This window comes from Nelumbo nucifera, chromosome 1, assembly GCF_055504915.1.
Source record: "Nelumbo nucifera cultivar China Antique chromosome 1, China Antique-T2T, whole genome shotgun sequence".
In the NCBI taxonomy this organism is placed as follows: domain Eukaryota; kingdom Viridiplantae; phylum Streptophyta; class Magnoliopsida; order Proteales; family Nelumbonaceae; genus Nelumbo; species Nelumbo nucifera.
This window is the reverse complement of record NC_142649.1, coordinates 114,195,322-114,211,983: the sequence shown is the minus strand read 5'-3', so window position 1 is coordinate 114,211,983 and position 16,662 is coordinate 114,195,322. Positions and strand designations below refer to the sequence as shown.

At 35.8% G+C, this 16,662-nt stretch overlaps 1 protein-coding gene and 1 pseudogene across 1 annotated transcript; both read right to left on the bottom strand.

Moving 5' to 3' along the window:
* Positions 1 to 341: 341 nt before the first annotated feature.
* On the bottom strand, positions 342 to 6,110 carry LOC104588165 (mediator of RNA polymerase II transcription subunit 32-like). The gene is made up of 3 exons (XM_010245986.3): positions 4,917 to 6,110; positions 777 to 1,266; positions 342 to 677 (listed from the first exon to the last, which is right to left on the bottom strand). The coding sequence occupies exons 1-2, from the start codon at positions 5,123 to 5,125 to the stop codon at positions 777 to 779; spliced, it is 699 nt and encodes a 232-aa protein (XP_010244288.1). The 5' UTR covers positions 5,126 to 6,110; the 3' UTR covers positions 342 to 677.
* A 2,579-nt stretch (positions 6,111 to 8,689) lies between these two features.
* Positions 8,690 to 9,850, bottom strand: LOC104588188 (fasciclin-like arabinogalactan protein 2 pseudogene; annotated as a pseudogene).
* Positions 9,851 to 16,662: the final 6,812 nt, after the last annotated feature.

The window sequence follows — 16,662 nt, the reverse complement described above, 5'->3', positions numbered from 1 at the left end:
ACATAGAACGGGCTGGGCCAGGCCAGCCCATCAGGCTACCCGGCCCATGAACAAGTCTACATGTCATTTTTGTCTGGCCCTAGCTCTTCTAGACCCTTGAATTTGTAACATATCACATCTTCTTACTATGAAGTTTGACTTGTAAAATGGCCACAATTTCTCATAAAATATCAAATTTACAAGATCTTGGTCTCATTGGATGGGTAACTAAGAAACCTACCTAATGGCACCAAAATTAGGGGTTAACTGACTTGAAGAATTTACACAAATGCTCAACCTAAGCCTGCCAAATTGCAACACTAACCAAAATAAAGTTGAATGTGCAAGTTTTGACTACTTAATTTTGGACAGTAAGAAAAGCAACATAATTAAACTTTTTATATTAGTGTATCATGATTACAACCTTCATTTTCAAAATTCTAAAAGCTCTCTAATGAGACTCTTTAAAGGAATTTGACCTTTCAAGACAATTAAACTTCTTCATACGAGACCAACAAACTGCAAAATATTCTTAGAAGACTCCTGACCAAAAACATCAGATAAAAATAATGAAATTGCTGCTTGGAGAAACTTGAATTCTTCTTCAATGGTCCTTTTCTCTTTTTCCACCTCTACATCACTAACATCCCTTGACAATGGGGATGATGATGAACAATAGCAATATGAAGTAGTAACATCTGGATGCAGCAAATGACTGACAAGCTAGATCCCTCCATGCATATACATAACATAACATAATATAGAGAGAAAGATAATCACCTTGTTGAGAAGCTTACCTAGTGGGCTGCATCTTCAGAAAATCTGGCATCAAAAGGAACAGAAGAATGGGAATGAGAAGCAGTGGAAGCATCAGTTCCAGAACTCGGCAGGAGTTCAATCACAAGCCACCTGACTGCTTTGCTCATCTGCTCCAACCGAACTGCACTAATAGGAGGTAGACTGGTGGTGGTGGTTTGCCCAGGCTTCAGTGGACCCGATCCTGTAGCCTCATCCACCAAGCATTCTGAGCCTATTCTTTGCTTTACAGACTCCACAAACTCCTCCACTTGATCACAAGCCACTCTAAACAATTCCCAGCACTGCTTAAAATTCTCTAGAGCAGCATCAGTGGTAGCTGTTCTCAGACCACTGGAATTATCCTTGGCTTCAAGCACACCAGCTGCTGCAGCAATAAAATCCTGATATGCACTATTTAGAGAATTTATCATGCTATCCATCATGAGATTCCTAGAAATGTGAATTTGGGGTTGAATTACACACAATATTCTGCAAAACACAAATTCATCAAAAAAAAAAAAAAGATATTCTGCAAAACACAAATACAAGTTGCATCAGCCTTTTTTTTTTTTTGTTTCTAAGAAACAGGTTCTGTTGGCTCCGATCTACATAATGATATGATTTAAGCTAACAACCACAAAACACTCTATCAGCTAAACCATATAATATGTAAAAAACAACTTGACAAGTCAAAAGTTGCAACAATTTAATTATTAAACTAAGCAGATATAATCTTGACTTATAATATATTCTACTGAAGGAATTATATAATCAATGGACTTGCATTAACTCATAAGATAATTGGCTTATACACTATAAAAAGCAAGCAGGCAACTAGATAAATCATTAAAAAAGATGCACTTTAAGTAACAATATCCTTCCAAAATCTCATTAATCAAGGTGAAATTTGTTTTTTTTTTTTTTGGTGGCTTCCTTCCCCAAGATAAAGTAACAAATATCCTGAGATAGTTTGAACTTGCAAGTATAGGAGGAAGATCAAAATAACTTGAACATCAGGGATTCAGGATGAAAAATAGAGAATGAAATGACTCATAAAACAGGGAAAAGGGGGGAGAGCAAATTGAAGTACAAGAGAAGTAGAAAATATGTACTTTGTTCTCCAATGCATAGTTTCCTAACTTCCTATAGGAGCACATCATGAAAAAGTAATAAGGAACAGTGCCTAAATGAACCTAGGTGCAATGGGTTATACTTCTAGAATTTACACTTATTCATAATCTGCTTCATTGTCATAATTGAGCATTTATACTTCTAGTGTGTATAAAAAGGCCATTACCCAATGTTGATCCCAGCTATGGGAGGGGTAGACTGGACATAGTCCTATCCTTTGGTATTTTTTTGCACAAAGTGGCCATACACAGACTCGAACCTGCATTCTCACTCTCACTAGCCCAAGACTTTAACACTACACCAAGTAATGGCCCCCCTATGCTTGTAGTCTGTATGTTCTTCAAAAGCTGTTCCCCTTTTCTTTTGGTAGATGAAGTTAGGGATAGTCTTTATAGTACAATACTAGAGAAGGTTAGGAGCCTAAGAAATTAGTTTCCTCATTTCACACAAAAAAAAACCAATAATAGGATTTTCAATTTTGCCTGTCTCTTAACTTTCTCATTTGTGTTGCTTTCAATTTCAAAATATGGAGAGGTCATGGACTTGCTCATCCTTGTTGATAATCATTGTACATTAGATCCCTAACCCTTGCAAGCATTCACAGTTTTAGATTAACTACTCAGATGGGAGTTGGATGATAACTTGCCAACATTGTATAGATGGGTAAAATCCTTCTTGTACTAATAGGCAGTTGGAGTTCCAGCCTGTTAAAAAAAATCCTTAATTACAAATTTAATAAATTCCTTTTGCTGAACCAACCTGAATTATATGTTTAATGGTAATAACAACCAAAGATGCAACGGGAACTTATTTTTCAGAACACTATCTCCCTTTTACAGCCAATCATCAATATAGATGAAACACTTGGTTTAGGAAGGATAACACCAATAAGCTACATCTTTTACTTTATATATCTTTTAATTATAATAAGCATGATCAATTAGATTTAACTGACCATGAATAAAAAGAAAGATGCCCCCATTTGTCTGAGAAACTTAAATGAGGGGATGAGAACCAGGTCCTAGCACCAATTACATCATACACAAGCAGGCCCAGGCTTAAGGGCTCTAAGACATCTATGCTCTTCTTGCTTCCTCTCTGGATAATCCATCCGCATTAGATTTGTTTATCTTGGTATCCATTTGAACATGCTATTCATGCTGGATAACAGGAATTTTGCTTCTATAATAAAGTTCATCTTCAATAGTAATATAAAATTCATTAAAAGAAAAAAGTATAACAGTGTATACAGGCTTTGCAAACCAAGCAATAAAAAACACATCACCTGCATACAGCCCAAAAACAAACAGACTGAGATAGACCTGAAAGCAAAGAGATTCAAATCAATCAGCCATAACATCAGACAAATAGTAAAAGATCACCACCTAAATATATTTAAAGCAAATCCAGGCCCCTAGTTTTAAGGCTCAACAAATGACATAATAGTAAAAACATACAATGACAAAATGCATAAGCAAACCAGCCAAATCCATCAAAACCCAAAAATACATCAGCACTTAACTATTAAATTAGCCAAACTAACTGAAACCCTTACAAAAACTTTTCAAATTCGAAAAGAAACCAACCCTCATTCTCAGTCTGATAATTCATCTAAGTCATCCAAGAAATCCTGATCTAACAATGCTCTAGATTTTCCTGATCAAACTCCAAACTTGTTAGCTCATTCCCTAACTTCAAGTTCCATAAACATTTTTTCTAGCAAACTCCTCCCCTCTCAGAAAGAGTAAAGCCAAATTTCTGCTGACTTGATCTTCCTTCTCAATTACACTCTCAAGATCCAAATTCCTTCCATCTGCTGAACCTCTCTAAACTGAAGTACTGAATTCACTCCATAATACTTACTCTAATCCTTCAAACCTTCTAAACAAGAGTTGTTGTCCAAAACACATGAATTAGTTTCCAAGTCCTCTTCTTCATAAAGCCTCTTCTTAGAACCCAATTCAGAACCTTCTTCAACCTCAGCCCCTGACTGCACTTCTGTAGAGTCTCTATCCAAATTAGAGTCCGAAGCATAGATCTCCAAATTTGAACTCAAGCTGACAATGGGCATCTCAGGAATATGAGGACATTTTAACACCCATTCTCTTATAGACCTTTTTAAAAGGCCTTACATGGACCAGCTCCACGAGCCATTTGTCAATTGAGAGAAGACCTTAGAGACATAGACTAAGTGAGCCACGAGCATTTTTGGAGTTCTTAAACCTTTTGGTGCAGTTTACCTTCTTCTCCTTGGTTATCAAGCCATCTAAAATAGAGGCCAAAGACTCTAAGACCATACTGGAATCTTGAATATCAGTCCTGAACCGACCTAAATCCACGCCCATTGTGCTTCTATTGACCTCTCAAGTTTGACCTCTTCCTATTCAATCATTTTGCCACCTCCCTCCATCAAACAGCTCTTCCTGCTTTGCTTTGACCAGTTTCTGACTGTGCCCAATCACATCCTTCCTCTTAGACCCTGTTTCAATTACTTCCAAACAACTTGTCATGATACCAACATCGTCTTGAACCCTGCTGTCTCCTCTATGAACGATCAAACACCCAGACAAACATGCAACCATGCTCCTTTCTTCTTCCACCAACACCCGCCCAGACCTCATCTCAGCGACCACCAAATCTTTCTTCAAAAGTGACTGTTCTGAAGAATCAGACTGTAGATGAGATAGAAACAACTCTCAAGATCTCCAAATTGCCCCCCCCCCATCATTGAGCTTCTTATGCGACCAGAATGAGGCATCAACTTCAAAGGCAGTATCTACGCCAAATATAACCCCCAGATACCGGGTCTAGTTTCATAACATTGATGAAGAATACATGGACTTCAGATGATTCAGTCCGGAAGACTAGAAACACAATTTGGATATGTTTTGTTTAATAAATCAACGAATACACTGAGTCATAAAAATGTTTCCAATAAATTAAGAAAACACTGGTGTTCGATTATATAGAAACGGGCCATTAAAAAGAAATTCTTTGACCTTTAACACCTGACTAAAATCGAGATTACAGGCGACAAAGATTGGAGCTTGGAGCCTTGGACGTCCTGCCCTTCGGTTATGAAGAACCGTTGTCGTGAATGTTTCTCTCCTAGAGCCCGATCAATCAATTCAACGTCAACAAAGTTGCAAAGATTAGGGATTGAAGGATCTGTTCTGAACCAGAAAACCAAAGAATTAGGGGGAATAAGAACATACATACCTCTTCGATCTCCTTCTCGCCTTCTTCTCACGTTCTTATCAACCAGCGGTGGGTCACTCTGGGAGGTGACGATGGTGTGGAAAGAAAACTTCCACTCAGCAAAACGGAAGAAGAAGAAAAATGGCGCTGCAACTGCAATTAGACTTTAAATATACCTTCCCAGTTCCCACCATTAGTTTGGACGGTTTTGAACGAAAAGACAACTTTACCCTTCGTTAAAACGTGAAACGGGGTCGTCTTCTACGTTGAGACACAACCCTGTAAATTGACTTTAGATTCACAAGAGATTGCAAATTGTCTTCTACCTTGCGGAGATCTTGGACTTAGAAGAGCTTGGAGAAGTCACCTGGAATTCATTTTGGCATTCAAATTATTGCAGAATTCTCTTGTAACAAAGATATCCAGCTGTCGTGGGGTTGTCTTCTACCTTACGGAGACTGCAAATTGTCTTCTACCTTGTCTTCGTATCAACGAACCAGACTGCTATTATTTCCTTATACAACTAGATATCATTAGGGTTGCATTTGCAGAGCTTTTTGTCTTCAAGGTAGAAGACAACCCCAATGCCTTGGTGAGGACGATTTCTTAATTTGAACCCCAATTCCAGTTACGGGCTAGTTGCCGGTTGCCACCCTACAAATTCCGAGAGATTTCCTCCAGACGTGAAAATTGAAATGGGCTTCCAAGAGATCGCCGGAAGATTCCTCCGTTTTGCCTTCAGTTTTGAACCCCCATGCTCAATTTCTGATGCTGTTGGAACTTGGAATCGAGGTGGACCGGATAAATTTGGATGAGTTGGATCCGATTATTTGCACACACAAGGCAAATTAGAAGAATAAAACGTAGCTGAATACTTGTTGGGGGAGCTAGAATGCAAGAGTGCCGTACTTCTTAGAGGAAGCAAAAGAGTTAGAAATTTAGAGTGCATGCAAGAGTGCGTAGAGAAGAGCATTTTGATACAGTTTGCTACTTTGCTTAATGAGGTTTCACAGTTCACAACTTCTCACGATAATAAAAAAAATATGGAAAGTTTTCCGATTAATATGCTGTATTTTGTACCTAATGCCACTTTGGTCTCGAGCTTTATTTGACAATTCAATACCTGCTGTTAACAAATTATTAATCAACCCTTAAGTACGATTTAAAAAAGACATAAATGTTTTTTAAATATTATTTAATATTTTTTATCAATTATTCAAATATTAATAAAAAATTAAAAATTTCAAATTCTTAATAACTCTTCAATTCAGTAAAATTGGAATCACCAGAATACTCAGAATTGAACAAAAGAATAAAGAGAGAGAATTGATTGTTATTGCAAGCCTTTAGTCACGCTGCACTGATCACGGACTCACACGATAAGCCTTGAATCACTTGAATCACCATTCACCGATGAGAGATGATGTCCCATGCGAATGATGTCATAGCATTGGGACTCTAATATTCGAGATTTGAGTCTTTACTTGCTAAAAAGTATGAAGTTAAAATGTTCGACAATTCAGTATTCGAACTTTTAAAGCGTAATTAACCGGTATGTATTGTTAACCAGTTGTTAATGAATCGTTAAGTAATATTTTAAAAAGATATAAATGTCTTTTGAGTGTTATTTAATTTTTTTATTAATTATCTAAATATTGAAAAAAATTTAATAGTTCTAAATCTTTGCCTCTTTTATCTAAAAAAACTATGATTATCAGAATGTCCACTCAAACCTAATTCTAATTTTTTTGAATAGAAAAGGCAAAGATTTGGGATTGTTAATTTTTTATCAATGCTTAGATGGTTGATAAAGAAAATTAAATGACACTTGAAAGGTATTTGTGTCATTTTCAAATGTGTGGATTGGAAGCAGCATTTTCTAAAGTAACGGTGTCTTTTTTATTTTGTTTGGAAACATTGCTGCCAGGTAGGACGTTTACTGGGGCAACAACAACACCTTATGTTTAGTATCAGTGCTTCATTATCCGTTTTCAGCACTAGTACCCATTATAGGAAGTCCACGTCACTGCCATATCATGTCCTCGTTGGTAGCAACGAGCTCCAAATTGAGAAAACGTCGAATTCAGCGTTTCCTCAGACCATGCCTTCTCAATTTCCAAGGCATGGTTTGGAGCACCGTTTTTTATGGAAAAATAGTTCCAAACATGTTATCATTTTCTGGAGTACCATTTTTTCAACATGGTGCTAATGTGTTATCGTTTTCTGGAGCAATGGCATTGATGCCAAACACTGCCTAAATGGAAAGTTAACTGTTGATTAATGGTAGATATTGAATTATCATGTTTTGAAAATTCAGATATTGAATTGTCACATTTTAAAGTTTGAGTACCAAATTGACACTAGGCACAAAGCACATGGTACTAATCGGGACTTTTCCCTAAATAGTAAACCCAGTGAGATGGAATAAAGTAAACCACTATGTAATTTTTTGTACTTGTCTTTGAATTTAATGGTGACTTGCAAATCATTGATCGAGTCGAACGGTTTAATGTTTCAATCATCTGGGCTAATGGTTTTCCAACTTTTTCAACATTTTTTTTCGCAAATAACAGTTTAAGACATAACCAGACCCGGAACCATGACTGTTTTTCGATTTGAAGGGTCCGGTCGTTCGATCCGGTCTAGTTTTGAAAACAGTGGTTGGAGAAGTGTCGTTGTGCTCTTTGTGAATGGGACGCATGTTGGCCTTTAAAGTAGTTAATGGTTGAGCCATTAGAGGCATGAGTTTCATGCCATGGGACGAGGAATTTGGGGGCATTGGTGTTGACCTTAGCAGAGTTCGAACTCCGTTGGTATTTACCTTGTGCCCTTATATCATCTAAGACCTACAGTATTTGCCAACATCGACCCATAGGTTGTATGGGAATGCACCACATTATAGGGCTGCAAGTCGGGTCGGGTTAGGTCGGGTTGAGGCCAACCCTAGCCCAACCCTAAGTGCTAAACTCCAACCCAACCAACCCAACCCTAACCCTAACCCTAACCCTAACTAAATTCCTTCAACCCTAACTCAACCCAACCCAACCCAAAGTCAATTTCGGGTTGGGTTGGGATCGTGTTGGGCCCAACCCAACCTTATTTCCATCCTTAAAAACCTCATAGAATTTCTCGGTTTTAGATCTTAACTTAACTTTTACTACATATATATTAATCCTATGTTTCATTTGTATTTGTTTGCTGATGTTATTTTTTTGTTCTTTTAGTACAAAATTTAAAAAAAAAAAAAAAACAAGTGTTAGAAATGACTATAGTTTATTATGAGTTATGACTTACGATGAATCATTCTTGGGTGACAAACAACATAGAGGAGATGAAAAATAAAATTAAAAAAAAAACATGAAATAATATTATTAAGGTTTTAGTCTTTTTGGTTAGGATTAAGTGAAGTGATTATCTTAAAAGAAAGGGTAAAATACAAAAACCTCCCCTGAAGTTTCTGACAATCATAAAAGCTTCCCCTTTAGTTTCACATTAACAAAATCCTCCCTTGAAATTTTAAAGAATTCAACAAAAACCTTCCTTCCATCACAAAATCCTCCCCTAAATTTTCTAAATACCCATTTTACCCTAGCCAAATCGACAGCAACACATCCAAAACGGCGAACGTCCATCTCTCACCATTAAATCTAACGACGCTATTTGTCATCAACCACGGTTTGATCAGACAATTCACCATTCCGAGACATGGACTCTGGTATCGGTGTTGACACATGCTTCAGTGCCTTGGGAGACTCAGCAACCATAGGCGCTAGTGTTGGAACCAGCGTTGGCATTGGCATTGGCGAAGCCTTGAATAACTCCTTGAGTAACAACACTTTGTCAATAGTGTAAATTGCTAGAGGATGCTGGTCTAGCAACGTCCTCGTTATCTTGGCTGTCATGATCTTCTCCAATTTTACCAACTCGTGCGTCATTCTGAATTGTGGAATCATACTTATTGGCACCATCTATTGCTAACGTGTTCACAACTCCGTTGTTCGACCTCAACATTTCCATGGAATGGTAAACAGGAATTCCGTGATACAACAACAACAAATTCTTTCCATCCATTGTTAGGTTCTTGTATTTTGGCATGAAGTCCTGAAACACCTGGTCAGTGGGGCAGAATACCGTTAACCCTCCTTCAATGTTGTTGTCAAATGTCTTCTTAGCTTCGGAAGCCACTAGCGTATCCGCGAAAACCTTACAACCTCGCTTTGACATTAGAGATGTGAGGTTTAACTGGCTGGGGCCCAGAGTGGGGGCTTCGTCTTCAATGGATGCCATGACCTTGCCGTGGTTGGATTTGGCTCCAAAGCCGACCTTATTGCCTTTGAGATTGGTGATGTTGACGAAGCTAGAAGCGTTGGGGGCAGAGCCAGTGGCCAATGGCTTGGAACATGGTGGCAGTCAAGACCGTACCATTTGTTATTTGATGCTACTTTTGTGCAATAAAATAATCGAGGAGAACATGAAGGGATAGGACCTTTTTGATAATTTGATGGTGTAAATGGAGAGGTGTTTGGACAGGAGGTTTGACATGCCACCATTGTAGACTATGCAGACTGCAATGGTCTTGCGTTGGTTGATCTCTACGAGTTGAGTGACAACTAAGTATTGATTGAAGATGGAGAATTCATGGTACTTTGCTAGGATGCGTATGATATTGGGTGCATTGATGACCCCAACTAAGAGTAGGAGGAGAGAGGGTTATTGTTCCGGTGGCCATCGGGAAGAGCTGCATTATTTGAGTAGAACGAAAATACGGTAGCAGTTTTGGGTGTGTTGTCGATTTTATTAGGGTAAAATGAGTATTTTAAAAAAATTGATGCTCTGGTCTAATGTTTTCCATCTGGATTAGTGACGGAAGGGAGGTTTTTGTTGAATTTTTTAAAAATTCAGGGGAGGATTTTGTTAAAGTGAAAAATTAAAGGGGAGATTTTTATGATTGTCAGAAACTTCAGGGGAGGTTTTTGTATTTTACCCTAAAAGAAATACATGATATTATGTGGTGGGGGCTATACAAATATCATGCATCTAACCAAATCAATGTATGTTATATATTACATATAACATATATTTGTATATGACATGTACTATAGAGTCGGGTTTGGGTTGGCTAAGGGGTCAACCCTAACCCAACCTGAAGTAAAGTCGAGTTTATGAATTTCTACCTTAACTCTAACCCAAACATCAACCCGACCCAATCCAACCCAAAATTTTCGGGTTGGGTTAGGGCCAACCCGGCCCAAATTACAGCCTTAAGCTACATCAGCGAAACCTCGACTTTTCAAAAATTGAAAATCACATCTCCTCCACACAAGGGGCCGCCCCACAGTACAATCATCGGGAGATGTTCCCAATGCACAGTAGGAATGTACTGTGGGGCGTTGTGGGGGGGGCCCTTGTAGGGAGGAGATGTGAAGTCTTAAAAAATTGGGGATATGTGTTAATCTTCGGCTTTTCCATGTGCGTCTTTTAAATTGGTCCACACGACGGTCAAACTGGGCCCAATTTTCACCCTCATCAATTTTTTATCCCGTGACTTATAAGTCCTGAATAATTTCATGTTATTTGCCAAAATTTCAGATTAGTACCCTATGCATGGGTAGTCTCACTTTAGTACCTAAACCTTTATATGCACCACTGCAGTCCCCAAACACTTGAAAATTTTCGCCTTAGTCCAAAATCGTTAATTGACATTAGATGGCCAAAATAACCCTATTTAAATCCCCTAGTCAGTGATTCTTGTTGGTGTAGTTACACAAGAAATTGTTGCTAGAAAAGAATTGCAGAAAAGATTGTTACCATCAACAACATAGAGGCTCTCTAAATCCTTTTTGCAATTATTCACCTAAGAAGAAAGAAGAAAGGGCTTTTAGATTATAGTTATTATTGGGAAGATGAAGAGTTGTTGTCGTCGTTGGGGAGAAAAATCAAAGTGAAAATTGTATTTTTCTCTATTTTTTTCCTTTCTTTTGTTAATTGCCCCTTTCCGTTTGATAGATATGATGTCATGAAAATTGAATGTTTATAGGTTGTTAATACTTGTTCTCCAAACTTCTCTTCTACAATTATTAGCAAGGTTCAAAATATCGATACGCCCGATACATTGGTAGGGGTAAATTATACGGACCCCCTGTACTATGCGGTCAGTGACAAAGACCCCTACACTTTTTTTTCAATAAAGGCACCTTGAAATTTGACCGTTAGACAAAGACTCCCTTCGTTAGTGTTCCGTCAGTTAATTTCGAAAAAGATTTTGATTTTACTATTTAAAGTTTTATAAATGCTCAAATTACCCTTTCTAATTTATTTTAGCTTTCTCTCCTTTTCTGTTATTATTTTCATCCCATTTACTTTGTTCAAACTACCCTCTTCTCTCTCTCTGGTCTACAGAAAGAAAATGAAGAACACTATCAGAGAGCTTGTGAAGGGGGTCCCTCTAATGGTTGTGATGGCAATGTTGAAAACAGCAAGCAGAAGCTCTCTTATATCTCGGTCCCATCCAAGATAATCCACTCTTTGTCATCTTCATCTCTCCAGTCTCTTTTTCTCTTGCCCAAGAAGTTCTCCAGGAATGCCAACTAGTTTTCAACATCTCGAGGAGGCCAAGATTTTGGCTTTTGGTTGACGATCACGCCAATAAAGCCATCACCACTCACTACAAGAAAAACAGCTTAAGCCGGCGGTTTTCTTCTAGCGGCCTTATCTAATGTCGGAAAAGATAGGCAAATTCGAACAAAAAATGACATGTTTAGGAGTCGATGATCAAATTTTAATTAAAACAGGGATCACGTAACACACCATGCATCCCAGCGTTTTTTATTGGCAAATAAAATTAAAAATAATAAAAATTGAGATATAATTTTAGGGGTCCCGCCAAAATGGTTAAGTTGCGCCAAGAGAGAGGTCGTTAATGCCAAACGACCCCTAGATGCACAAAAATGATTAGCAGACATAGACAATTGTGGCTCTATCTCTCTTGGTAACATTTCTATTGTCAATTCTAGATAGAAACTATCCATGCCCCGTTATTATATTATCTGACCAGATCAATAAGAAAATCTAAATTGTGCTCTGTGCACATGGATTAATCTAAACCATTCAATTGAAGCTGGAGTTGTGCCAATTGCCAAGCTTATAGAAGATTTCCTACGATTGTGGTTGCATAATCGCCCATCATTCCAAAAGAAAAAAAGAAGGCTAGAGCAAGAGAGATCTGTATCTCGACCTTGACTACGCGTCGTCCATGGATGCGAGGTATCACCACTAGAATGGCATTGATGCTGATAGTGTAGTTCCAGTGAACACCAAACCCACTCCGACTCCATTTATGCATTCCTTCGACTAGTGTTTCGACATGGATTTCTGTTGGTCCAATCCTTCTTACAGAGCATAAATCCAGGTCTACCTATACCTAAAGTCAACACAAGTTAACACAAATTGCACTTGAAACTCCTAATTTACTGATTTCTTTTAAGATTGATCAGAAATTTGTTTTCAAATCTGAAATAATAAGCTCGCAGCCTGGCTCTTAATGTGTTTAGACGCGTTTCAAAGCTAACAGAAAGTCAAAAATACCCCCCAATAATTTTGAAATGACACAATTTGCCCATATTTAACGCCAAACCTAAAAAGCTAAGCTCATTTCGGTTTTCTCTCTTAAACAAGAAAGAAGATTGCTGCCTACATTAGAAGATTGCTCCACCCTTTTCTATCTCCCCCTCTTTTTTTTTCTTCTTCTTCCCAATGTTCACTACATCCATTGCTTCACAGATCTACAAATCCACATGGCACCCATGGAGGGAAATTGCAAATTCGTTCCCAACATTCTTTGTAAATTGCAGATCCATCCCCGGCGTTCTATGCTCTCTCTTCTGTGATAAGCCGCTTGTGGTCTCTCACCATTGTCTTTTTGCCATTGGCACTACAACTCTCAGTAGCAACGGTTAACACCTTCTCCCTTGTCTTCCTATACGTACTTTCCAATTTTATTCTTATTTTAAAAAAATATTTTTTATTTTTTAGAATTTTATTTGTATTAGATATTTTAATTTTCATTATTATTAAATGTTTTAATATATTAAATTGCTAATTATTAAATATTTTTTTCATTGATTCATTGTCTTTATTACATTTTTCATTATTATTTTAACTTTTAATAATTTATTTTTAATTTATAAATTTATGTATTTTCAAATTTATTCTTATTTTAATAAATTATTTTTATTTGTTATAATTTATTCATATTTTTCAATATTATTTAAAATTTAATAAATCATTTTTATAAAATAGTGCAAATTGAACTCACAATTACCAAATAGTTTGTTTTAGGGGTAAAATAGTAAAATAAGAGAATTTTAGATGTTAAAGGTTTGATCCAACACAAACAACATTCTCTATTCAGAGCCTCTAAAAGGTCGAAAAATATTTGTCTCTTTTCAGATTTCAGACACTTTAAAAATATTTTTAACTTTTCAGATTTCATATTTCAAATTTATCACACGCCACCTTAGTCATAGTTTTATTGAAGCGGTTACACGTCTTATCTGGAACACACTCACCAAGCATAACAAAGTTTGGTTTAAACTTCACGAGACTGGTGTTGGTAAGATTGATGTTCTCCTTGTGCGGGGTTTTCTTTATGATGGATCTTTAACGCTAGTGGGGTTGCCTCGTCATGTTTTGTTTATAAGGTAAGCATGTATGTATTTTTGGGGATCTTGTTCATACGAGACCCCCTTTTATGTGAAGTCCTCTACTACCAAACCTTACTCAGTTTGGCAAGGTTACCTTCGACTAGGCTACCATGAGTTTACCAAGATAGAACTTTGATTGTAGCCGGTGGTTTGGGTCTGGGATAAGATGGTGCATTTGCCTAGCCATAAGAGCAATATAGTCTTTTTAACCCTTCTGTTAGGCATAATGAGGATGATAGGGGGGTCTTATTTTTGAGGTTTTAGACATTTAGTATTTGTCAAAATTAAGGGTGAGCAAATGGGAATGTTTTACCCATAACTGAATGGAGTCATTCTTAAACCGACCTTAAATTGATTTGTTATTGGTTTGGGTCTAGTTCCAAATCCTTGGAGCTGACCCTCACCTAGGTTAGTTCTAGGGTTTAGGGGTTTACCCTAATTGAATTAAAACCTAGAGAGCTAGCCTTGGTTGCCCTTTGCAGAACCGGCCTTCGAACCAAATTTGTCTTGAAATAAATCCCAAAGATACTTTGAGGATGAGAAGATTTAGGCCCATGCACTCATGGTTTGGTTATAAGGTCCACGATCTCACTTGACCATTGTGCCACTAAGTGATTTGATAATTTTTCTTTAATTTTATATTTGAATATTTATAATAAGTAATGCAAAATGTGATATTTACAAAAGTTAAATTACAGTGATATATTTTGAACTATATATTAATATGTTATGATAATATGCATATTTAATTACGTAAATTAATCAATTTAGTTAGTAAAGGGAGTATAGGCTTTGAATTATTATTATTTTTTTATTATTATTATAAATCAATCTTTAAAGAACAAGTTCAATGAATAAACATTAGAATTGATCTTGACAAGATTGATTGGAACTTAACCAAAGGGATTTTATCCTAATCGATGCTCACAACTAGTCAAATCTTCATAGAACGTTTAAAATTCCCCCTTCTTTTAGAATTACTAGTAAATGTGCACATGCGTTGCATGTGACAATTTCTAATGATAGTGATAAGATAATGATGATAAACTTTAAATGCTCTAATATGAGCTCATATAATAAAGATAAATAATCAATTCATAGTGTAGCTAATATCATAAAAGTGATAACCATTTAGATTGTTATCATCATCACCTAAGAGCCTTGTTCGAATTATATGGGATCAGCTACATGGATCTTCTTTCACCCCATTCAATTCTATTCAATGTTATATTCATTGTTAGATTATAGGCACTTATATCATTTTTTTGTACTTCCACATAGGTCCTTCTCAATTTGCCCCTTGCTCTCTAGCCTCTTCAACATTATCCATCACTTCTTTGAACATGCATATGACCAAACCATCTTAATCTACTTTATCTCATTTTCCCCTTTGGAAGCTATTCATAGGTTCTTTCATATGTCATCAATTAAGTGGTATTCATTAAAATTCATTAGAGGGTATGATCGGTTAAAACTCTTTTGGTATCATACCTTATGGCATTATAGACATAAAAAGCATATATCTATACTATTTATAAAAGTGTGAATGATGAGGTATTGGCTTATGGAATTTTTCTTTACTGAAATACCCCTCATCTTGATATTAGTTCATCTCCATTGAAAGAACAAAAAATGTAATTAAAAGAATACCATTAGGTACATTCAATTACCTTTCATTAAGTCTCACATTTAAGTCATTAAATAAATCACATTCTCTCTCATTGAATTCAACATTTATACTTTTGTTTATCATCATTAAATTCCACTAATAAATCCATACACAAAAATTATTAATAGAATAAAATTTTATATTTTTAAAATAAACCTAGTAATGACATCATATTTTCCATCTAGGTCATGGGTAAGTATTTCAACCATTTGGTTCAAATGGATAAATTCATGATGCCATAAATAAATAATACGAATTTAGAAATATAAGAAATATAGAAAAAAAATTGAAAAAAATTGGACACATTTCTACTATTATATATTTGTTATATTAAAAAATAACTATGATAAAATAGGCATAATTTTATTAATGATGGAAATTAAATGTACAACTTAAAACCGCTTGGAAATTAAACCATCTTCCTATCTAGGGGGTGGATTGGTGGTTCAACCTTTCAGGTCAAATAGGTTAACCCATGATCTATAAATAAAAATAATTTTTTTTAAAATATAATAGTACAAAAAAATATGAAACCATTTTGGGCACATCTATAATATTATATACTAATAATATAAACAAAAACAAGTATGATAAATAATAATTATTTTAGCAATGATATAAATGAATTGCAAAATTTAAAACCAATTTGAAAATGAAATCATTTCCATATCTAGATGGTAGGTATGTCAATGATCTAACATTCCGGGTCAAATGGGCTAATCTATGATGTCATTACTAAGTAACAAATATTAAATACATACATACATACATAAATACATACATACATACATAAACTCAAAGAAAAATATAAGCTTTGTATAAAGCATTTAGATACAGATTTATTGTTATATATTCACCATATTAAACAACAATAAATGTGAAAATAAGAAATACTTTTATCGATGATGAAAATGGAATACATGATTTAAAATCAACCCAAAAAGCAAAATGGTTTTTCCATCCAAGTGATGGGTTAGTGGTTAAACTATCTATGCCAAATGGATGTTATTATTAAATAATAAAATACATAAAATTTTAGAAAATATAGAAATTTGTCAATAATTTTGAGTACATTTTATAATATTATATTTTCATCATATAAAAAAGTGTGATTAATGAGAATTATTTTCATTAATGATAGAAATAGGATAAAAATTAGGATAAAAAATAAAGAGCATTAATGTC